We start from the raw sequence: 24,632 nt of genomic DNA, 5'->3' as shown, positions 1-24,632 counted from the left end.
CCAAGTGGTGAATTTTAAACCATCCGAACATTTTAATCCTCAAACCAAGCGTTCGTCAAAGACAAACCGGAAGTGTTTAAAGTGCACAACCATCCAGCGATGCCATGAAAACCAAAACCGCTAATGAGTTAGCATCGTTTCGCGTTCAAACAACGAGTCAAATTGCACATCGACAATGAAATAAAGTGAACGGGCTCGTTAGCGTCAACAGTCGGACAGCGATCAAATCGAAACGACTTCCGTGAAGTTCCTCTCGTGCAACATTAGCTTAGCCTGGCTTAGCATAAAAGACTGCAAGACGTGTGCGCACCCGGCGCTACGAACGTTAGCACGCCAGCAGTCCTTGTGGCGAGCGAGGCAAGACCGACAACATGAGGCGCAACTTGGTCAAGCGCAAACAACGGCATTATGGTGGCTTGACGACGCAATCCAACAGAACATGAACAAGCATACAAACGTGTGTGTGTGTGTGTGTGTTAGTTGCCAATTCTGGAACGAAGTCGTCTTTTGATGATGAGATGATCGCTTTGTTTGTCCTGAGTCACGAGGCTGGTACCGACCATCTGGAACGACAAGCAAGCAAACTCTTCAATGTAAGAGCACAAAAAAAATAAAAATTCACGTGGCTTTAGCTCCCCCTCCCTCCCCGTGCCCCCACTTAAATATTTACGATGATGTGGGTGGCGTGAGATATTTTGTCAATTCAAATATGTGCATTGGCTCTATTCGGGGAAACGAGAAGTGTCTTCCAAGTCCACAGGCGGTGGACCGTAACATGCGGTATTTGGCACGCAACGTGTTGATGAACGCCGCGCGTGTGGAGTGAAAGGCGTGCGCGGGTACCGGGTGCGCGGGGACGGCCATGGGGGAGGAGATGTCGGCGCTGAACAACTTCCTTTTGCTCTTCTTGCTTCTCAGGCCAATGGAGGAAGAGGACGACGAGGCGCTCACCAGGCCCATCATCTTCTTGGCTGCCATCCCAAACCAAACGCGCGTTACTTTACGTCTCGTTCGGCACGTTGCACGATGATGGACCGAGACGGTAGCGGAAGAGGAGGATAACGAAGAAGAACGAGCACAACAAGGAGAACAGATCGGGGGTGGGGGGGGGGGGGGGGGAAACCATCCGATGCGGAAGACCTCGAAAAGGAAGACGCATGAGGACAGGAAGCACTTTGAGGCGGAACGGAGAGAGGACGCGCTGGCCGTCGACTGACCTTTGGACCCGATGAGAGTGGGCGAACTTTGCAAGAAATCGCCGATCTTCTGCAGCGTTGCGTCTTTCCGAGTGCGGGCCATGCGGGAGCCAGAGGGCGCCAACGAACGGGACTGCTACACACACACACACATGCACAAAAACCTTGGGATTCAAACTTTTGAAGGGATGTTTCGCCATCGGCCGACCGCTCCAGATCGACTGGTGATTGCGTCACATGCAAACTAACGCTGGACCTGCTGCTGGGTACTGCTTTGATCCAATCATCTGAATGAATCCCCCCCCCCCCCTCTTTGCTACTTGCTTCTGCCGTTGACGACGCGGCTGCGAACTGAGAGCAGCTAGTTGGGCATTGACAACATTTCAAGTGGCTACTTTTCCAAAACAAAAAAGCAACTTGCAAAGCAACGGACGCAATCAGAAACGCAATCGTTGGCAGATTGTTTTGCATGCGGAAGGCAAAGCACGGGTTGCAAAACAAGTCAGCCATTTTTTTTTCCTTTCCACACATCGGGAAACGTTTGACCCCCGAGGTACGTGCGTCCGAGCGGCAAACATTTGACCCGTGCAACTCAACATGAGAAAAACGGAAGGGAGGCAACTTTGACAAGACAATGACACTCGTGATGTCACGTGACCTAAATGTGATCATGTGCACAAGCAAAAGCGTGCGTGCGTCCATCTGCTCATCACCTCCTCTTGGTGCTCGCTCAGTGTCGGCGTCACTTTAGCGTTTCTTCGATTCTCTGCCTCCACTTCATCCTGCTGACATACACACACACACACATTCATGTTTTGGTGGCGCACATGCTGAAGGCAGCAAAGCTTCCAGTGACATGATCATGAATGGGGTGTATGAATGGGGCGTGGAGGTGGGTGGGGTGGGGTGGGGGGGTTCCTCCCTTCTTTAATCGAGTATGCAATATCGGAAACACTTCCACCCAGGCGATAATGCAAATTCCGGTTCGATCCAAATAAACCCAGTTTTTATTTATTTATGCGTCTAAAAGATATCATTGCAGGCCGGTAGCAAATAGGCCCGCTACGCGATTGTCAGTGTGCCACGGGTCCCCACAATTTGCAACGGTCTTCCGCGCACATCGTTGTCGTCAACCCTGTTGAATTAGAGGGAAGCTTCATGCTCGTAGCGGCGTGCGCTAATGCTAATCCCTGGCAACGCTGCCGCTCGGCTTACATTTTGGCTTGGACACGATCGCGCTTGGGGCGCCGGGTCTGGCCGAGGTGACAAGTCACTCGGCGCGGGGGTGCGAAATTATGCTAATTCACGCAGAATGACTCGTTTCATTTCACACTTCACAGATGTCCGGGCGCTACAAAAAAAACACACATACACGCGCGCACACGGACTCATTCATTTCGCTTAATGTGTCTTCTTTCTTTTCACACATTCCGAAGCTAAATATACAGACGTGTGCGTGCTCGCGAGTTCAGATGTGAAAATAAAATGTGAGCAAAGACGTCGACAATTCAAAATATATTTTTTTCTTTTTTTTGCATTGAGGACATAAGATGACGTCAGTCAAACTAAAATGAAGACTTTCAACGACAGGCGGAGAGCAATCAGTGGGTCACAGCCAATCTCATCATGGTTGACAACAACACCGTGCGTACGCGTGTGTGTGTGTGTGCTCCATCTGGAGCTGTTTGTGCACAGGATGGCTATTAGGAGTGCGGAAAGGAGCAAAGTTTTGGTTGTGGCGGTCAGACAACCCCAGCTCACAAGACTCGCCACATATCAGTGGTTGCCATCGCACTCGTTGTTTTTCCCTGTCAAACTTCTCCGAGCACGCCTCTGCGCTGCTTTACTTGAAGCACTCGCAGGGAAAGTCAAGGTCAAAGGAAGGTCCCGAAAAGTTGCAAGCGTGCGATTGCGCGTCGAGATATATATCCATCCATCCATTTTCTGATCCGCTTTATCCTAACAAGAGTCGCGGGGGGTGCTGCAGCCTATCCCGGCCGTCTTCGGGCAGTAGTCGGGGGACACCCTGAACCGGTTGCCAGCCAATCGAAGGGCACACAGAGACGAACACCCATCCGCGCTCACAGTCACACCGAGGGACAATTTGGAGTGTTCAATCAACCTGCCATGCATGTTTTTCGGCATGTGGGAGGAAACCGGAGGACCCGGAGAAAACCCACACAGGCACGGGGAGAACATGCAAACTCCATACAGGAAGACCCACGACCTCTGCACTGTGAGGTCGATGGTTAACCACTGGACCGGGCCGCCCACGCTATACAGGCACATATCCTACTCACTGTAGTCGCCATTACACAACTCCTCTCCTTCCTTTTTCATCTCAACCATTTTTTTATAGCTTCACTGCCACCAACTGTACAGACGTGCAACATGTTTTGGAGACAACTACCATCAATCGGACTATTCATTTTCCTGATCCGCGCAGAGGCGCACCGTATGGACGAAAGAGCCGCGGGTCGACGATCCCTGCTCTACAATGACTTCATGTAGGAAACCAGTAAATATCCATAGGCAAGACTTTGTTTCCATAAACTGCTGCAAGCGTTTTCGCACACTCAAATGATCACTCCCACACATTTCCGGGAAATCACAATGTCCCATCGCCGATGAGCTCTTTATAGAACAGGCCTGCAGGCTACGCACGTTGTCCTTCAGGGAACCTTGTTGGTGACCTCAGATATTTAGCAGATACTGTACCGGGAAGACCTCTGCTTCATGCAACTAGCGTGTGCGTGTTTGGTTGAACCGCAGGTTATGAAATCTGTATGAGGAACATCCTGCACAATGTCCCCGAATTTGCATGTCGTGACTGGCAGATGGTGTGAGTTGTTATGATGATGGCGATGAGGAATAAATGACAACGACATGGTTGTTGCTGAAAGTGAAAAGCAGCGACTGGGAAGGCGAATATTGAGATGGGTGCGATGAAGAAGATTAAGGCATGAAAAAGAAAAAATACCTGGGGTTGATTTGTTGGACGTTTGCTGCGTCTAAAAATGTGACACTTGAGGTGGATGGTTGGGGGGGAGGGGAGGGGAAGCAAGTGAGAGTTGTTTAAAAGCTGCGTGGGAAAAAGAAAATTCTAAACACAAAAATACAGTGTTCACCCCCCCCCCAAAAAAACATGAAATATATAATTTCTCGATGTAAATTCTTTGTGCCTGGCCAAGTTGCTGTGCGTTCACATGAATGATTGCTGACAGGCAATAAACTTGAGCATCGCTGTACCAACATGACACATTGATAACACAGGCTGTGGGTTCTGATGTCCAAAGTGGAACATGAACATGGAAAATGAAGAATAACATGTTGACACTCCCGCACAGTAATCATTCTTTTTATGTGTGGGTTAGAAGACTGCCCCCCCACACACATACACACACAAACGTGCACGCTCAAAATGTATGTAGCTGATGCAATATATAACGGCAACAGTGGGAACTAAGCCTCTATCGTTTTTTTTTTTATGGTTGGATTTGGTTTTGTGCTTTGAGGGCATCCTGTCGTTTGCGACGGTCGGGTGGTCTACTTGAAAGTGACTTGTCGCGAACCACCTTCAAGGAATCCTGATTGAGGTCTGCAGATTCGCAGCAGACCTTTCCTCAACTCGTGCAAGTGACTCACTCATCTGCTTTCGTCAGTTATTTTCGCAGAGGATGAAGGAAATATGCCCGGGAGTACAGTGATCCCTCGCTATTTCGCGGATTCGGTGCATCGTGGATTTTTTCAAACATATTCATTAAAAAAAAAAAAAAATATATATATATATATATATATATATATATATACATTTTTACATACAGTACATATATACATGGAGTACAGAACTGTATATGTTGCTCTATATGACTTGCTGTTGTTTTGCAGCTTCTCACGGACTGTTTGCTGACTTAAATATTTTTTTTAACCTGTATATGTTAATTGGTCGCTACTTCGCAGATTTTCGTTTATCGCGGGTGGTTTTGGTCAGCATTAACCGCGATAAACGAGGGATTACTGTATTTATCGGAGTAGAGGTGGCACCCAAAACGTGACGTTTGCGTTGTATGTGGCGCCACGGTCACGGACGGAGGGACGTTTCCCTACCTTGTCCATGTCGGCGCTCTTCCTCTTGCGGTTCGAACGCGTGATCTTGACGGTGACGGCGCTCGGGTCGCCCCGGCGCCGCAGCGCCATGCGGTCGGGCTGCAGCGGGCTGAAGGAAATCTCCATCTCGGGCTGCGGGAAGCGGCTGGCGCGCCCGTTCTCCGTGGAGATCTCCGACGATTCCAGCACGGACGGGCATCCCGACGAGCCCTGAGAGGCGATGCGAGGGCGGCACGTTATCCACAGTCGCACAAGACGGCCAGGATATTTCACACATTGTCTTCAAGGGCGCGTGTGATGGAAAAGTGACTTTTTCACGTGTTGCATGCAAACACGGTAGTTACGAGCGACCTTGACTGTATTATTTTTTTCCCATGGCACTTTGTCAGTGTAGTTTTAGTGCGAGCGCTGACCTTAGCGTCAGCGTCGTCCCGTCGGCCGCCCGCAAGCTCGCTGTCCTCTTTGAGCGATGTCGTGTGACTTTCCGTCTCCGCCACGCCGCCGCCAGCCTGACAGAGAAGATGTTTAAGTGGAAGAAGGATGACGATGATGCCGAGGTCACGTCAAGGGCAGGAAGCGACGACATTTTTAATGAACGCACGCTTGAGGAAGTGTCCGCTGAGGGATGGCAAATTATTTATTCCAAGAGGAAGCAATCTTTTTCTCATTGAAAAGACAAAGACGGCTTTCTACTCGGCGATTACAGTGGAAGCTAATTTTTCAACAGTCACGGTTTTCTGAACCAATTTTTTTTCCCGCCCATCACTTTGCAGAAAAGCAATCACTGCAAAATAGAATAAATAGAATAGAATAAAAACAATACACAACATAAGTACAATTAAAAAAATAAACAAACAAATTCATAATTGGCAATGCAGTGAAACCGCAAAACGCGAAACATGACAAAGCAAGGGATAACTGGAGAAACAGCGAGAACATACGAACAGACTGCAGGACCATGACTTGCACTGGCTTAAAAAAAAAGGAAAAAAAAAAGGGAAGAAGATCCAAGTCATGTTTGATGTTCATTGAGCCATTTCATGACTTGTTTCTATGCAAAATATTGCTTTGGTTTTCATATGATTTGCTATTAATGAGACTTTTCGGAACAAATTAGCACTGAATTAGTTAAAAAAAAAAAAAAAAAAAAAAGAAACCCAGCACCCGAAATGCTGAGCTGGCTTTGGCCTGACCACACCAGGAAGACAAACCCGAAATAAGGTGGTGGCTGCGGTTGCACCGACCTCTGGCGGCGACCGCTCGCTGTTGTCACGAAGCTGCTGGATGATTTTGTCTTTGTCAGCCTGGCTGGCGAGAAGCTTGTGAAGTTGGACCTCCAAGGCGGCGACCAGCGTGTCTCTCTCCTGCCTCCAGTTCACCATAGTTTGCTCTTTGGAACGCAGCTCCGCCTCCTGGACAAAGGTCGAGCAAAACAAATAGAGATATTTTGTGGGGGGGGGGGGGGGGGGGGGCACACCCAAAGGAATGCAAGGAATATGACATGACGACTCTCGACCATGCCGATTTAAGACCAGGGCAGCTCACCAGCTCGGCCTGCCGGGCCAGGTAGCGCTCTCGGTCCTCCGCAAACTTCTTCATTTCCTGGTTGCGCTTGTCCTCCGCCTCCTTGATTTGACCAATCAGCGCCATCTTCTCCTCCCGCCACTTTTGACGTTCCGTCAGGTGCTTCTCCTCAAACAGCTTGGCGAGAAATCAGTAACAAGACAGTCGAAAATTGTTCTCAAGAATGCACCGGGAATAAGTCAGAGGTTAAAAGCTCTTGTTCTCGTGTCATTGTGTCGCATGTCTGACAAGGGGCGGAGACATGCGACAATAAGCACGGAGAAGCTTGGCATGGTTCAAAGGCAGTCAAGGTGACATCCGAAGGACAGACGCTCTCATCTAAATGCTCTACTCGGCGACGTGGACAGTTTTAGTGAAAAAAAATACGGAAGCAGCAAACATCTGCCGTCAGTGTTTTGCAGCACAAGGTAAGCTGACGCTTGCCACTCCACGTGATGTTGATCAAGAAACATCAAGAGCGGGTCGCGATCTGATTTTTACTGAACCCGGGCAGACTTTTCAACCATTCTGGGCACTCACACTTGGAAGGTTGCAATGCCGACAGGTCGACAACACTTGGGGGTGGGGGTGTCATTCCCTGAAAAAGGAAGCTCACACTCTTGCGACGTGTTTTTGTAAATTTGTGCAATGTACCAAGGGGACCTTTAACTGCGGTGCAAGTTCACCTTATTAGTCGCCGTGTTAAACAAACATAAATATAGTTTGACTGCACTACTTTTCAACAAACGATATGCAAACAGTTTCAAGAGCAAAATGAAACCGTCAAGTGAATGGCTATCATTTGAGAATTAGTGATCATTAAAACAAACAAACACACATTTACCCAACAATTGAATTTAAAAAAGTGCAGATCTTTTTTCATCCATAAGGGATAATCATGATACAACAAAAGGTGTGTGCCTGTGTGTGTGTGTGTGTTCATTACATGCGGCCCAGATGTTAAACAGTGGAGCTAGTAACCCTTTGACAGTCAATCAATAACTCCCCGCAGGTTACCGTGATATTCTGCTGAGCGCTCATGGCTTCCTCTTTGGCCAGCTGGAGGTCACGTGACAAGGCCTCGGCGCATTGGCCCGCGTGGCCGGCGTTTTGTTTTCTCAACATCTCCTTCACTTTGTCCACCTCTGAGCAAAAACAAGACAGCAATGAGTGCCGTCATCTCATTATTTTTGCTAAGCAAGTTTGGACAACAAGTTGCGACTCGACCCTCCCTGCAGCTTCAACAACGTGCGGCTGATTACAGATTTTCCTGAATAACTAACGAGCTGCTTATTTGTCACTGCAAATGTTCATTCAAAGGACTTTCAACATTGGACCACTTCCATTGTCAGTGCTGTAACTTGCTCCAAGAGAATGTACAATTCTCAACTCAACTCAAGCGTATTTCTCAAGCACTTTAAAAACAACCACCGCTGTATACAAAGTGCTGTACATGAAGCAACGATCATATATACAACAATAAACAATGAAAAAATAAATGAAAAACAAAGACAGTAGAAAGGACAAAAACAGTCAAACTAATCATCAAGTCTGAGTCCTGTCGAGTCAAAAGCCAAAGAATAGAAAGAAGTTTTGAGACGAGTTTTAAAGATGGGCAGCGAGGGGGCTTGTCGAATGTTCATTCCAAAGAAAGGGACCGGCAACGGAAAAGGCTCGTCTACTCTGAGCCTCCGCTTAGTTCTTGATAATAATAATGTCTGATCCGCAGACCCAAGGCCCCGGGCAGTTGCGGAGGACCTCAGAGAGGTCAGGTGGGGCCAGGCCATTTCAAGATTTGAGAAAAAAAAAAATCATCATAATAAAAATAAAAATCTAATAGAATCTTAATAAGAACTCTAAAATGTATCGGGAGGCAATGAAGGGATGCCAGAGTTGGAGCTATGAGCTCACTCTTACGAGTAGCATTTTAAGAGGCGATCAGCGGCATTCTGGACCAACTGGAGACGCTTCATGTTGGATTGGCTGACTCCAAAGTCAAGTACATTACAGTAATCCAGCCAAGATGTGACGAAGGCATGAATGACTGTTTCAAACTGCACTTGAGAAAGGAGAGGCTTGACTTTAGCCAGCTGCGTAAGATAAAAGAAGCCGAGTAGTTCAGAAGCCGGGTGCAAAATCGGCTTGCCAGTGGCGGGTCATTGTGATTTTCTATGAATGGGATAATTTGAAAACAAACACTGACAGAGAACTGTAGAAATAAAGAGCTGCGGATAAGACAAGAAAAATATTGGGATATTTGCCCATTTCGGAATTGTGACTATATCATAAGAACATATGAGGGTGATTTGAGCAAACGTGGGATTTCAGAAGTGTGTATCAAACTTTGCAGTAAGTAGCCGTCCACTGAAAAAGGTTGGGTGAGTCGTGCCGCCGAGGAAATGGTTCCGCTCTGCCCGTACGTCTTACCGTTATTGAGCTCCTGGATAAGGTGGAGTTTGTCATCCAGCATGCGCTCCATCTGCTCCTGTGTCTCCTCCTGCTCGGCGAGAGCCGAGCGCATATCGTCCACCAGCCGCTGTTTGGCCTCCAGCTCTGTGCGAGGTGGCAAGCGACAACCTTAAGCGGCGGGCGGGAACAACAGGGCTGCGCGCGAATCAAAGAGGGAGCGACGTACAGGGGCCACTGGGACCAAACACCATCACCCCTGTCTTCTTTTCATTGAAATTCAAGAAATTTAGTGCCATGTAGGTCTTGATTTCCTCTCGACAGAATAAAAGTGGATCTGACAGTCATCCGCGTAGCAGTGGAAGGAAATACCATGTTTCCTTACAATGGAGCGGATACAGTGAGAACAACAGAGGCCCCAGTATTAAGCCTTGTGGAACACCACACGATAGTGGGGCAGTTTGTGAGCTCAATAAGAGTGACGTATGTATGTTGGGCACCGTATAGTGTTCAGCAAGTGCTCCAGAAGATCAGATTGGACTGGATTTTTCATTTGTTGGAGGATGATGTGTCGTTTTCAGGAAAGCACAAGGAGGAACTGCCAATCCTGTCCCGTACTCACCTTGATGAGCTTCATGGTACAGCCGCAGTGTCTCGGCACACTTGCTCTCCGCGGGCTGCTCCTACAGGAAGGCAAAGAGAAAGCCTGAAGCAGGATACATCGTGAACCGACTAAGGCAACTCACTAGATTCACTTTGTCATTTGACACACGGTCCCAGTTCTTTGCAAAGTCTTGTCGGGTTGAGTATTGTGCGCGACATGTACCGTGTCGTGCAACCAGGGAGTGGTCAATGATTCGGAACCTACTGCCTTGAGTTGTTGGATCGTTCTGTCTCTGTTTGTGAGGTCTGACTGAAGCTGCTTCTTCAGCCTTTCCACGTCTGACAGCTTCTGTCTCAAGAGCCTCTCATCCTCTTTCATGCTGGAGATCTGCAGGAATCCATCAACGCCGTCATTCCCCCCTCGTCAAACCGGACAACAACTGCATGATGGTGTCCCACGTACATCTTTGTGGACCTGCTGGATCTGCTTCTTGTAGTCGGCCAGCTTTTCTCTGAGGTCGGAAGAGTCCTCTTCCTTCCTCTGCAGATTCGCACTGAGGCTCTGGACTTTGTCCGAGTCCTGCATGGCAAGTTCCTTCAGTCTGGAACAACAACATTAGGGCAAAGAATTACGGTGCAGACTGCGGTTTCACACATCTCTTGGTTCTTCTCCTGGATTGCAGTCTGTCAGAAGGGCCCTTAAAAGACCTATGACATGATGCTTTGTTTTATTTCCCTTTCTTGGATTTGCTGACACCAACCAAGTTCTACAGTAGATCGCCCCAGCCCCAGCATCAACGGACATCAACAAACCCAGAAACAGAAGATAAATCAAAATGTAAATGTCAACTAGTGAGCAATGTGAGCCCAGGGCAGACCTAGTGCGTGCAAATGCACCGCGAGGTCAAACTCAACTTGACGTCGAGAGCACGATGGGGCTTGACAAACGGAAATGAAAGACTTGATGAAATGGATGGTGGCCTACTTGGCGATCTCGAGGGCTCTCTTCTCCAGCTCGGCGTCCTTCTGCTTGATGGCCTCGTGCGCCGCGGCCAGCAACTCCCGGCGCCGCTCGGCCTCCCTCTGCCGACACTCGTGGAGCGCCTGGACGTCGTCTTCGTCGCGACGCGCCTGCGCCTCCTGCAGCTTCTTCCGCAGAGCCGCCATCTGTGCCTCTTGCTCCCGCAATTTGCTCTCCAGCTCGTCCGCATTCGGCCCATCCGCCTGGTGATGAACGGCAAAATTCAAGCAGGCCTCTGATCCGTGAACATTTCCAAGGTTTTTGTGGTCAGTGGATTGGATCTGGGGGATTGAGGAGCCTCTCAAGTAGTCACGCCGGGTTGTGGTTGGATTTATTTTCTTGTTGGAAAAATCCCCAAAGATGGTGGCCACTTGTCACATTGCAAATGTAAGCTCACCTGCGGCTGGGACGCGTTGATCGGAGCTGCCAGCACGTGAAGTTGCTCCGTCTGGACCTCCTCATCTTTCAGCAGCTTCGCTGTCTTCTCTTCCTCTGCCTTCGAGGACGCCACTTGAGCCGCAAGCGCCGTGTTTGCCCTGCCGAGGTCCTCTTCGGCCGCACATCTTCCGGCGCTTGCTTCTTGTAATTCCCTCTTCAGCCGCTCTGTCGTGAGCGCTCGCTCGCCGAGCTCCTGCCGGAGGCGCCGACACGACGCTTCCCGTTCGCGCAGTTCACGGCCGACTTCCTCCAGCTGCTTGTCGGATGCTTCCTGGCCTTCGCGAAGCTGCTCTCGGAGTTCTCGCACCATCCGGCGTTGCTCTCGGAACTCCTCCGCCGCATGGCGGAGGCTGACGTTCTCCCGCAGCAGTTCAGACGAGAGCTTCTCGTGGGCCAGATCTTCTTTGACGGGCAGCGGATCCGATGTCCGGCTCTCGCTCGCCGTGCTTTCTCGGGCCGTAGCTTTGCTGGGCCGCTGGCCGAGGGCGGCGCGAAGGTCTTGGCCGAGGGCGGCGATGTGCTCCTGGGTAGCTTGCAATTGAGTGGACGCTTGTTCTGCTCTCAACATCTCACTGGCGACCTGCGGCGTTTCCACAAAAATCATCATCGTCACGGGTGTCTTAGCAACGACCACCTCCTCTGATGTCAAAGGCAGACATAATTCGCTCACCAGAAGTTTGCGATTGGGGGTTCTGTCGCGAAATTTCAGGACGAAGTGTGCCGAAGAGTGCAGAGATAAGGAAGGCCAGAGCAAGAGAAAATGCCACAGCGATAGAACGGTCGAGCTCTTGCAATTTGACAACAAGGAGCTGAGAACAGGAAAATTCTCAACAGGTTTTTGATCCAAGAACATTTCCAGGGAATACCTTTCGGTGACTCTTCCAGTCTCTGGTGAGAAATAACGCTGTCCAATTTTTTTTCCCCACTTACGGAATTTTGTAGTGCATATTCGATTCATCCTAAAATTTCACCCCGAATGCCCATTTGCCCAACTTGCTGAGAGATGCGTATGTCAGTCAGCTCACCCGCTGTTGGGAAGCCTTCAGTGCGGCAGTAAGCCTCGGAACCTCGTCGAGCAGCCTGCCGACTTCCTCTCTCCTGGTCCTCTGCCGCTCCGGCGTCGCTTCTTTGCTTCTCTTGCCAGCGTCGAGGGCTGAGCAGGCGCCCTCCCGGGACGTCCAGACTTCCTCTCGGGTTTCCTTGGCCTCGTCCAGGGCCGCCAGCGCTTTCGTCTGGCGGCGCAGCAGGTCCTGCAGAGCGGTGTCGGCCTCCTCCCTGGATTTGCTCACCTCCTGTAGCGCTTCTTCCGTGTTTAGGAGCTTCTTCTCCAGAGCGATGATGGCGTCCTCCTGGGTGGCTCGCTCTTCACGAAGGCCACCCAGCGCCTCCTGAAGGCACCAATGTAGAAATCGTGGTGCATGACGACAGTTTTTGCTAAAATGCCAACCTCAAACTCAAGTGGGAACATTTCAGAATGAGGGTACAGCTGAACCACTAGACCGAAGGAAGGACGTGGTTTGATTGAATCATACGTGACCAGATGCACCATCCATTGTAACTAGGTAAAATAGCAAAGTGTAGTATTCATAATTTTTTTTAAAACCAACATAGCAATGTTGTAATCAAAATCGTAATAAAATGTCAATTAATTGCACAGCCCTATCAGGAGGTCCTCACCTCCATGTTCTGTAACGAGCTTCAACAACACATAACTGCTCATCACCCCCGACCCCTGCCCACCCCCAAGGAGCATGGACAACCTCCTCCGCTAGTACTCCTCACATGCAGTTCCTTCTTCTCCCGGCAGAGGGAGGCGTTCTCCTCCGAGGTGCGCTCGGCCTCCGCCTGCAGCTCCGCCACTCGCTTCTCCAGCTGAAGCAGAGCCCGACATTTCTCCTGAAGCTCGGCCGCAAGCCTCGTCTTCTCCTCCTCTGCCGCACTGCTCTCACCTTCATCGGACAACAGGAAGCGCGCGCGTGTGTGTGTGAATGCACAGAAGACTGATCAGAACTCCAGGTGGCGTCCAAGCTTCCACAGTCCATGTGAAGCTTACCTGGCTTCATCACGTTGCTCTGGAGTGTAGGCCCGTCCGACGTCGGTCTGGCTTCCAGCTGAGACGAGGAGGACGCTGACACTGACGCCTGGAAGGGGAGGAAAAGCATACTTGTGAGCGCGCCCAAAACATATTTCGGATCCCGGCATCAATGCTGAGAAACGGCAGGGCCAAAGGCTGAAGGCTAAATCAGGGATTGCCCCTATCAATGCTAACATTGGCGTGTCAGTGGCATTTCCTGTGACATGTTAGCATGAAGCTAACAGGCAGTTCACACACTGGTTGGTTTAAAAACAAGACCCCTCCCCCTGACCCCCCATAAATTATTTGAATCCATGAGTCAGGGATGTGTGGGGAAACAGCGTGGTGTTGGTCGATTTCTTTGTGGACATCCCGACTGAGAATCAGGCCGCCTTATTGGGCCAGTTCTCGTTAGCAGCCTCACGATTCAATTTCAGTGGTGTAGGATGGCAGTAAAGAGATATTAATAGTCCCTCAAGGCACCTCACCTCGTGGTCCTCAGCCTCTCTGCAGGCAGCCATCTTGTTGGTCATCATCTTGAATATCTCCAGACGTTTCTCCGCTCGCTCCTCCAGGAGTTGCGTCTCCCTGGCCAGCCGCTCCCTGCGAAGGGCAAAGAGCGAGACCGCCTTGACCTCGACGTCCTCGGAAGATAGGGCCGCCCACTCTGTTTCTCGCCAGTCTCACGTCCAGACAAACGGAAGGATGCGAGGACGTTCCCACCCCGCCCAGCATTAGCTAACAAAGTCTCACGTGAAGTCGTTCTGCATGTCTGCGAAGATCTGGCTGAACTCTCTGCTGACGTCCTCTCTGACACGAGTTTCCACCAGCATGCTCTCTGCTCGCTCCTGCTTCAGCGCCATTTGAAGACGTCTCAACAGCGCCACCTGCTGCTGAGGAGGACATTGCATTTCCATTTTGTATTTTTTTTGATCCAAGCCAAACTTTGAAAAATGTTTTCCTTTGGACTGAAAAAGAAAGCAAAGGAAGCAGCATATGAGAATTCCTTTAATCTGCCGGGTAATGAAGCTCATCTCCCACACCTTAAAAATACTCGGCTGGAGAGAAGAAATGATACTTTGGTTGGCGAACCTGGTGTGTCATTTGACTGATGATGACTTCGTCCTCGATTTCTTCATGGTCTTCCTCCTCACTTTCATAGACGGTGTCCTCCACTGTAGTCTTTTCTTCGTCATCATCGTCATCCTCCTGGCAATGATAAGGCTCACATGTTAGGCAAAGGAGCCCAAAATGAGGACTTACGGGACGGTGCTGGCCACGCCGTTCCTGTCTCACCTGCACATCCTCCAGGCCACTCTGCAAGCCAATCAGAGAGCCTCGCAGCGTTTTCCTGGCGCCTTTGTTGGGGTGCGGCTTGCGGGGTGGGAAGGGAGCGGCCCTGCTGGGTAGAAGCACCACCTGGAGCACACCACGCGCACACTCACCCATTTCAATTGGAAGGTCCTCGCTGACATGCACTGCTTACTGCATACTTCTGGATGCTTCATTGGGGAACTTTTTTGACCCCTTTTTTATCCCCCGCAAAAGCAACTCGGGAACCGACCACACCAGCCATCTCATTTCCACATTGCTTTGCGGACGACAAGTAAAGGCGTCCTTCACCTTCTGCGCCAGGGCGGAAAACTTCAGGACTTGGAGCGTCTCGTCGTACGTGGACGCGCACTGGTTGACGTTGACCATCATGCACACTTTGCCTCGGCCGCAGAAGAAGGCCTGCAGGTAGTGCGTCAACTTGCTCTCGCGAAAAGGGACGTGCTGCAGCAGCCTGACCAGACACACGCGTCTGTGTTGACTCTTACCCTCTCTCAAAAGACACAAACTCTCCCGAATTTGCAAGCGGGCACGGCACGGCACGCCCTGTGTCTTTGCGTGTGACTGACTTAGCGTGTTGGTTGTGCCTGAGGGCATTGATGCACTTCCCCAGGATGAGCAGCGACGCGTTGATGTTTCCGGCCTCTTTGAGCCGCTCTCCCCGGTTCTGAGTCTTGGCGCAGCGCTCCGAGCCGGCCAGGTCGCAAAGGCACAGCCTGCACACCGACAACCAAATGCACTTTTAGCGGCACGTACACGCGTTAGCTGCCGGCCCGCACGCCACCTACTCGCTGACAGCGACCACTCTGGCAGATTGGTCATCCTTCATCCTCAGAATGCGGATGGAGAAGATGCTGTGACTGCAATAAAACAAAACCATGCGGTCGAGTCACAACAATCGGAGACGTTTGGGTGTCCGAATATGTAGGAATCGGTGTATATTTGCGTTTATCAATTTGTACGTTTCTACCTCGAAACCGTGTCTGGGCTTGTGCGTTTTAGGGGCCGGACTCGCTCCGACAATTCAGATTCGTTAATCTCGCCGACGTCAGTGAATGACTCCCGATTGAATTGGTCACTTATTATGACACAATTCCTGAAGATATCGCGCCGTGAGGCTGAGATATTTGTGGTGTGTGTTTAGAGCGTCCATTCATGATGTTTGTGTGTATGCGTGCGTGGTGGTGGACACCTCCTGCTGGAAAGCTGGTTGATCCCAGTGGAGGAGAAGCTTTGGTTCTTCTTGCCAAGTTTCATGACTTGGTAGGCCTCGTGGGCGCTATCCACCTGCACCCAGCGCAGGTCTGCCGTGCGGATGACAAACGTTAGCGACGGCCGCACGTTCTTTAAACAAGAGAACGTTGAGCGAGGCGCTCGCCGACCTTTGACAAAGGCGTTTCCCTTAACGTCCTGAGACAAGCGCAGGGGCGTCCTCCTGGCCGCCCCGCTGGGGGCGGCCAAGAGGTCGTGGATGTTCTCCTTGTAGATCTCGCAGAAGGAGACCCAAACGGAGAACTTGCTGTCAGCTTCCACTTGGAGACCCAGGTGGTCTTCCGCCGTCTGCCGGAGCAGCGACGAGCCTGCCGAAACAAGAGAAGCAAATGCGTGAGTTCACTTCACAGGGTTTTCAGAGAAAACTTCAGAGGATTTTCGTTGTAATTAATCGTTTTCCCCTTTGCTTTTGTAAATGACATGATTCAAAACAAGCTTTGGGAAAAATTGAAAAGTAAACGGAATAAACCCCAAAATGCATGAAGGGGCCAGAACTTGCCTTGGAGGCGCATGGGGCCGCTGGAGCTCCCCACGCTGCTGCAGGCCTTGTCGTTCTAGAAGAGCAAACGGGAGCTTCAAGAGGCGCCGACGTGGTCGCGACAAGAAGCCGGCCAGGGCGTTACCTCTTTGAAGTGTTGCAGCAGGTTGTCCTTGAAGGCGGCTTCCTCGGCCCGCTGCTCCTCGCTCAGACTGACGAACTCTCGGCAGCGTTGAGGTTTGACGCTGGGCCCGGTCGAGACCTTCCCCTCCATGCTGCTGAAGATGGCGTCCAAAGACCTGGGCAGGATGCCGGCGTCGCCATCCGGACCTGACGGGAGCGCCCGACGCATGAGGAGCCGTCCGCCGTAGTGGGGAGAGGAACTGGAGGCGTACCCAAAAACGTGAAGGTTTTCCCAGCGTTGGTGACCCCGTAAGTGAAAAGCAGGGAATTCCCTCCGTGGAGAACATCTTGGACCAGATCCTTGACCGTCCCTTGGAACAAGTCCCTCTGGGTGGCGTCTGGACCATATACCTGCACAACAACAACAATTTTCTCCATCAGAATGTGGTAGCATGGTATATTTCTGCCCACGGTTATCATCTCATTTTGATCGAATCTAATATTGCCGCATGCCATGCAACGCATTTTGAAGACGCCCCGTCCGAATCAGGCACGACGACGACGACCGGAATAAAAGATGCAAAAACCGGCATCTGGTGTTTGCACTCTTTATTTCGCATTTCAACGGGTGTCTATCAGAGAAAATGTGCGTGCATACGGGGACGCAAGAACATGTGGAATTGTGTACGCGTGCCAGGCGGCTAAGTGGTGCTGTCATGTAACTCAAGTGTTCCATAAGCTGACCTGAGAGAAGCGGAAGCGCTGACCGGTGTGCAGGAAGGATTTGTCCCATTTATCAGAGCTGAGGCGAGCCGTCGGCGGCGCGCTGGGAGGCCTCAGCAGGACTGTGTCCGGAGGCTCCACGGACACGCAGTCCTGCAGACAAACATGCGCGTTGAGGAGTCGCGTCCGCGACAACAGCTTTCGGCAGCCAAACGCTTGCGTGCACCTGCGACTCTCCATTTTGGGCCTCGGTCGCCGTGAAGGGTCGGACGCGGAGGTAGACCTTCACGTGCTCTCTGTCTTCCGAGCTGCTGGGCTGCACCGCACCGCACCAAGTGCGCACAGCCACACACACGCGCAGATGCCACACAAAGAATGAGTCTAACTAAAAAGAAGTTTGCATGAACAATGGCGGTCCAAATGTGTTCCGCTTCGTCTGACATTTCCTCACACGACCGGTATGCGGGCAGCATCTTGCCACAGTGGTTAACAAGTGTGCTTTGCAGTTGTGAAAGTCAGGATTTGAATCTTGCCTCAGGACTTTTTTTCTGTGAGGATTTGTCCCCTGGCGTCAAATGGGTTTTTCCTCCGACATTCGCGAAACATCTTTGCTCCAGTCCACAATCTCATTTGGCTTAAGGGGTGAATGTGAGTGCGAATGCGCGTTTGTCAACATGAGCTCTCAGTCAGTTGGTTGTCTACAAGTGCCCTGAAGCGAATGTGTGTCCATGTCCGGTCAGTACCTGAGTCAGCTGTGAGTCGCTGAGGAGGCTGCTATTGCTGCTGCTGCTGCTTTCTGCCCATAAACTGTTGAGGTTTTCCCGGTCAAGCTGACAAGACTCCATCATGCTGTCACAACATGAACACGTGCTTAAAACACAGCTTTTGCTAATTTTTATTTTACCACAACACAAATTTGACAAGCGAAAACCCTCAGACCAAACAAACAAATCAAAAATGGATACGCAGGTTCATTTCATGGCACCTTGTGGCAGTGAGCCAACGAGCATTTGACTTCACTGCCTGCCGTCACGAAACATCACCGGCTTAAAGCGGAAGATGGGTGCAGAAGACGCATTAGAGTGGTATTTCCACCTACAAGTGATCCAACTAATGACGATCACTTGTAGCATCACCTGGAAAATGAAAGCTCTCGGAAGGATTGACTCCAACTAAAAAAATAAAATAAAATAAAAAGATTTACTCCAACTCCAGTACTGTACCTGATTGCACGTACGAGGCCACGCCCCTTATAGGAACACATCCACTACACTACAACTAGGACATACACACAGTACAATTGGATCTTATAAAACGTTTAAAGTTTATTCCGTTAAATTCTCTTTATGCTTTGCACAGTGCTGCGCTATTTTTCTTCGTCATCAAAAATGGAAACACAAAACTGGAACACATTAATGGTATTTCAAAATATTTAAATTGGAAAATAATAGTTTCTGATCAACACGACAGGTTCATTTTAAAATAACTACAGATTAGTCAATCGTAAACAACAATTGCATGGTCGTCTGCTGAACAAAATAATTCCCAACAACGTAGGTTTACCAAAACTGTTTAAATCTCGAAGGTCTTGCTCGGCGGCCACAAATCTAACTTTTTTTTGCTACAAACCTGCCAACCTGGTGCAACGCACTACGGTGACGTCATCTGCAAACGCACAAACTGCTAAAAAGCTAGCTTACTTTTTTCACCATTTTATGGACGCAGAAAGACGACAGCGTCTCGAAAGTTTTCACACTCACCCGATACATCGCCTTGACACATTATAGAGTAGAAAGATATATCCAAAGAGAATTGTGGAAGAAAAGTCCGTAAAATTAGGTAACCGTCACACAAGAACGCTCGCACCCATCAGAAAATGACAACAGCAGTCAAGGAAACGGAATGGCGCTGCCGGTTTGAAACGAGCCAATCACAATCACACTTTTTCTTCTTTTACTCGGATTAGTTCGCTTTAATTTGTGCTCCTGACCTCTAGTGGAAATATTTTGAAATGCGCCACCAGCACTGTCGACCGAGCTGCTTGTCCCCATTTGAGTGTTTTTAAATTACATTTGTGAAGGATTCGTTTCCATTTTTGTTTTGAATTCGTAAAAAATTATGAGGCTAAAATTAGTGGGCTGTTTTTTTTGTTGTCTTTTTGTGGCAGGAAGTTAAAATTAACCGAAAGCGCTCGGAGGTCAAGAATCATTTTAAAAAAGATTAACTACTCTAGAGCTGTTCTTTGTGTCGCTCGGTCGTGCACTTTGCACATATTTACACATCTATTTTTGTGAGAAAAAAAAATAACATTTTCCAAAGTTGTAAAAATGAGCTTGATTTGACACACATTAGGACTCTCTTCCACACCCTGTGTTGAAAAAAAAAAGAACTTGACGAATATATTTGTTGGTGGCAGCAAAAGTTTGGATGACCAGAAGAAACTTCCACGCCATTTTTTTTTTTTTTGCAGAGGAGTGTCTTTCAGTCCGAGATGGCCGCCAACATTCCGGGCATCATCTCCATGGTCTTCTTCTACGCACTGGTCCTCGGTATCGGGATCTGGGCGTCAGTCAAGTCCAGGAGGGAGAAGCGCAAGCAGGTGAGCGGCACCCTGGAGATGTCGTTGCTTGGCAACCGCAGCATCAGCCTGCTGGTGGGGGTCTTCACCATGACAGGTGAGCACCTTTCCAAGCAACTTTCCATCTTGTTCTTTTTTTGTTTGTTTTTGGTGTGGTGGTGGGTGGGGGTGAGGTTCCCCCACGGAGTCAGCGTGCTTGTTGTTCTTCTTTCCCGAAGCCACGTGGGTCGGAGGTGGCTTCATCGTGGGTCTGGCTGAGATGGTGTACACACCCTCCATGGGCGCGGCCTGGGCCACCGCTGTCACGCTGGGATATAGCTCATCCTTTATTATTGGTAAGTAAATAAATAAATCGACATCTGGAGTGGTGGCTAACATCGACCACTCCGGACACACATGCCGAGTTGGAAGGCTTGCAAATCGTACGTGCGGACATGGAACGCGGGGAGTGGAAAGAGAAAAGGAGAGGTATGGGCTGTTTTTGTGAATGACAAATGGCGCAATCCAGCGCACATCACGATCAAAGTGAAACTCTGCAGCCGGGACATTGAGCTGCTAACCATTAGCCTCAGGCCCGAATTATCTCCCGAGAGAGTTCACACACTTCATAGCTGTGACGGTGTACGTTCCCTCGTCGGCTAATGGTGATGCAGGGTGCGATGCCCTGATGACTGTCGTGAATAGGCTGCAAACACGCTCCCCCAACGCCCTGCTGATCATCTCTGGGGACTTCATCCATGTGTCTCTGTCGTCCTCCCTTATTACCTTCACGCCGTATGTAACCCGTGCCACCAGAGACAATAAAATCTCGGACCTGTTTTATGCCAACACCAAGGAGGCATATACACCCGACCCCCCTTCCCCCCCTCTTGGAAGAGCGGACCACAACTCGCTATTCTCCAGCCTGCGTACCAACTCTTGGTGCACAGGCTGGGCTCTGCGGGGCTGCTTCGACTCAACCAGGTGGGAGCTCTTCAGCGAGGTTCATGGGGAGGAAGCTAAGACTTTTCAGTCAGACTTTTTCCGACTTCCCAGATAGACACTGACTCCATTTTATTTTGTCAACTGGCTGCATCGAATAGAATCACCTTTGCGGATAGATTTTTGGAGTGGATGTCGAGTCGACTTAAAACATGTCCCTGGATCCAGATGATTTTATTTCGTGCAGCCCCTTGGCAAAATAAAATGGAGTCAATTCAGCAGAGCTTTTTTATTTCCCGACGGCCGATTGCCAAGATGATGTTGGCTCTCCAACAGGCGGGCTGGCGTTCGCTGGGCCGATGCGCGCGACCCAATGTGTCACCATGATGGATCCCTTCCAGCGCAAGTACGGCAAAGGCCTGACGGCCGTCTTCAGCTGCATCTCGCTCTTGCTCGACGTCTTCTGGGTGCCCTCCACCCTCACCGGCCTGGGTGATGCGCACGCAACGCATGCACTCGCACAAGTTTGCATCGTGCCACGCAGACACATTGGCACATACGCTCCTCCGCACATAAACCCACGAACAAACTTACACACTGGCACACACACCAAGCGCACGTGCAGCGTGTCCCCGTCGTGACATCGTGCGTGGTGTGTGTGCGCGCTTGCTTTCAGGCGTGACCATGAGCGTGGTCCTGGACATGCCGTTCAGCGTGTGCGTCTGGATCTCGGCTTGCGTGGCCATCACGTACACGCTGTTGGGCGGCCTCTACTCGGTGGCCTACACCGACGTCATCCAGCTGCTCCTCATCTTCTTCAGTCTGGTGGCAAACACCCCGTCACCCCCCCCCCCCCCCTCACTCACTCACGCGCAGACTGACCGCTCATTCCCTCATTGCGCGTGTGCGTGTGTGTGCATGTGCGTACGTTCGTTTAGTGGCTGTGCGTTCCGTTCGCGGTGTCCAATCCTCACGTGGCGCGCATCGGTTCCACGATGATGAACAACACGCTGCACGCGCCCTGGGTCGGCGACTGGAACGTCAGCAACATATGGATCCTCGTGGATAACTACTTCTTCTTGGTGAGTGAGTGGAGGCACTCGCACGTGGACAAACACGCATGCATACACGCACGCAATCTCACATTCACACACACACACGCACACAATGAGTGAGGAACATGCCCGTTTTCAGGGCATGCAAGTACTATGTTGTGTGTCTGTGTGGGGGGGGGGGGGGGTCGGCCTCTATTCGCTCTCAGGCTTTGGGCAGTCTGGGATATCAATCCTTCCACCAGAGGACGCTGTCTGCATCGTCCCCGTCCACCGCCAAGCGCGTTTGCTTCATCTCCGCCGCCGTCTTCATAGTCTTCGGCATCCCGCTGGTGCTGCTGGGGGCCGTGGGGGCATCGACAGGTGAGAGCGCTTTGAAACGTGAGGATGCATAGACGGGCTGTGGCGACGAGGCAGACATCACTTCTACTGTTTGTCCGTAAAAAATATATCATGTTCACACGAATCGAGACACCTTTCACACTGATGTATAATCCAAACATATATGGCTTTCCTTTCACAGAAAACACTGACATAATAACCATTCACACTGACAAACAGCACACCCCTTTGACACTCATCTTGGCCCCTTTTACACAGACATATGCAGTGACGCATATAGACCTTCCCAACATCCATCCATCCATCCATTTTCCGAACCGCTTGATCCTCACTAGGGTCGCGGGGGGTGCTGGAGCCCATCCCAGCCGTCTTCGGGCAGTAGGCGGGGACACCCTGAATCAGTTGCCAGCCAATCGCAGGGCACACAGAGACGAACAACCATCCACGCCCACACTCACACCTAGGGACAATTTAGAGCTTCCAATCAACCTGCCATGCATGTTTTTGGAATGTGGGAGGAAACCGGAGCACCCGGAGAAAACCCACGCAGGCCCGGGGAGAACATGCAAACTCCACACAGGGAGGCCGGAGCTGGAATCGAACCCGGTACCTCTGCACTGTGAGGCCGACGTGCTAACCACTGGACTACCGGGCAGCCTCTTCCCAACATCAGTTTGCAAATGTTATATTTCAGTGTTGTCATGATTGGGTTTAGGGACCAACAGGTGGCACTGTAGGGCTCCCCCGGCAGCTGCACACCTGTTGGTCATTTGGTAATTAGTTGTTTAAAAGGACTCCCAGCCCGAACATTCAGTGTCAGGTCATGTTTGCTTCTTGCTACTGTCATGTGTCTTGCTGTTTGCTTGCAACTGTCATGTTTGTTTCTGTCATGGTTCTGTTCCTGTTAGTTTTTTGTCATGGTTTTGTTTTGCTACTTTGGATTAGTTTTGGTTGTTAGCACTTTGTTTGTTTTGGATTTAGTTTTCTTTGTTTTAAATACAATTCTTTAAATACACCCTGCTCCTCCCTCCTGCCTGCTTTTTGGGGTCCACCACCACCACGCAACGTGACCAGTGTGAACGTTTTACATGTCAATGTGAAAGTGTTCTAGGTTAGTGTAAGTCCGCTTTTCGCCCATAGTCAGCCGGGATAGGCTCTCCTGTTCAGGATAAGCGCTGTTGAAACGGATGGAAGGACCGTTGAAGTTGAAAGTGAGGTGCACGTTTTGTCTTCAGACTGGAACGCGACATCATACGGTTCTCCGTCCCCTTACGAACGTGACGAGGCGGCGCTGGTTCTTCCCCTGGTGCTGCAGACCCTGACGCCGTCGTACGTCTCCATCATGGGCATCGGCTGCGTCGCCGCCGCCGTCATGTCGTCGGCCGACTCCGCCCTGCTGTCTGCCGCCTCCGTCTTCACCGCCAACCTCTACAACAACATCCTCAGGCCGCAGGTGCGAAAGCCGCAAAAGTCAGCGTGAAAGGGCTTTGCGGCGGAATGAAGGCTGATCACGTGTGTGGGAAAAGGGGGACACCATACTGAAGTGGAGACGGTGAATTTGTGGTCTGGCAGGCGTCGGAGCGCGAGCTGCAGTTGGCCATCCGGGCGACGGTGGTGGTGGTGGGCGTGGTCGGGACGGCGCTGACCCGCCTGAAGACCAGCGTGATCCTCTTCTGGTTCGTGGGGGCCGAGATTGGCTACAACGTGATTTTCCCGCAGCTGCTCTGTGCCGTCTTCTTTCCCGTCACCAACATGTACGGCGCCATCCTGGGCGGCGTGGCGGGCTTGGCCGTGCGCGCGTTGAGCGGTGAGCCCCTGCTGGCCCTGCCGCCCGTGTTGCGCTTCCCGGGCGGCATCTGGGACCACCGTGCTGGCGTCTACGTGCAGTACTTCCCCGTCAAAACCTTCGCCATGCTCTGCTCTCTGGCTTCCATCTTGTTCTTCTCCTTCCTGGCGTCCCGGGTCTTCCGCCACCGCCTGCTTCCTGCCGCCTGGGACGTTTTGCACGTTTTCCAGAAGCCCACCCCCACCCCCACCCAGGACCCCGCGTGCGTGGAGAACACCCTCGACGCCGCCGGGCCCATGTTGACCACTGGCTGCTGAGTCAGCAGACACTCCAAATTAAATTGACTTTATTGCCAACACACACACACACACTACCTTGACTTTTCGGAAAAAGCATTCCATTTTCTCAAACGCCAACAGTGCGATTTATAATCCGATGCGCCTTATGTATGGACTAATATTCTGATTTCTTGGACGTAGAATTTTAAATTTGGCCACGGTTGTTGAAAGCGCAATATAAATAAATATTGGTGCGTCATTAAAGGCGCGTGTTGTTGGTGACAGCGATGCAACATTCGGGGGAGAAACAACACCCAAAGGAATGCAAGGAATATTACG

General features: G+C 50.7%; 2 protein-coding genes across 5 annotated transcripts; one reads left to right on the top strand and one right to left on the bottom strand.

Moving 5' to 3' along the window:
- Positions 1-8: 8 nt before the first annotated feature.
- LOC147198833 (kinesin-like protein KIF20B) lies at positions 9-19,233 on the bottom strand. 4 transcript variants are annotated; one of them, XM_086121474.1, is made up of 35 exons: positions 19,097-19,233; positions 18,080-18,185; positions 17,563-17,652; positions 17,358-17,489; positions 16,886-17,024; positions 16,636-16,820; positions 16,512-16,566; positions 16,123-16,320; positions 15,933-16,044; positions 15,529-15,600; positions 15,310-15,456; positions 15,032-15,194; positions 14,705-14,827; positions 14,501-14,617; positions 14,162-14,376; positions 13,897-14,011; positions 13,388-13,475; positions 13,117-13,283; positions 12,360-12,722; positions 11,294-11,914; positions 10,861-11,099; positions 10,339-10,477; positions 10,141-10,263; positions 9,895-9,955; positions 9,294-9,419; positions 7,884-8,011; positions 6,849-7,004; positions 6,548-6,715; positions 5,717-5,812; positions 5,304-5,513; positions 4,177-4,221; positions 1,910-1,981; positions 1,218-1,332; positions 844-971; positions 9-563 (listed from the first exon to the last, which is right to left on the bottom strand). In XM_086121474.1, the coding sequence occupies exons 2-35, from the start codon at positions 18,182-18,184 to the stop codon at positions 477-479; spliced, it is 5,100 nt and encodes a 1,699-aa protein (XP_085977600.1). In that variant the 5' UTR covers position 18,185; positions 19,097-19,233; the 3' UTR covers positions 9-476. The 4 variants fall into 4 exon arrangements, with proteins under 4 accessions (XP_085977600.1, XP_085977602.1, XP_085977603.1 ...); XM_086121476.1 differs by having other exon boundaries at positions 13,075-13,283; positions 14,162-14,301; XM_086121477.1 differs by having other exon boundaries at positions 13,075-13,283; positions 14,162-14,298.
- LOC147198832 (high affinity choline transporter 1-like) lies at positions 7,002-24,415 on the top strand. Its single transcript, XM_086121483.1, has 9 exons — positions 7,002-7,294; positions 19,807-20,011; positions 20,133-20,249; positions 21,172-21,327; positions 21,512-21,660; positions 21,774-21,917; positions 22,097-22,250; positions 23,465-23,682; positions 23,802-24,415. The coding sequence occupies exons 2-9, from the start codon at positions 19,828-19,830 to the stop codon at positions 24,330-24,332; spliced, it is 1,653 nt and encodes a 550-aa protein (XP_085977609.1). The 5' UTR covers positions 7,002-7,294; positions 19,807-19,827; the 3' UTR covers positions 24,333-24,415.
- The last annotated feature ends 217 nt before the right edge of the window (positions 24,416-24,632 follow it).

Source organism: Hippocampus guttulatus, chromosome 10 (assembly GCF_054856545.1).
Source record: "Hippocampus guttulatus isolate MCC_2025c chromosome 10, RoL_Hgut_1.0, whole genome shotgun sequence".
In the NCBI taxonomy this organism is placed as follows: Eukaryota; Metazoa; Chordata; class Actinopteri; order Syngnathiformes; family Syngnathidae; genus Hippocampus; species Hippocampus guttulatus.
Note: the sequence above shows the minus strand (reverse complement) of the source record. Positions and strands in the feature narration are given on the sequence as shown.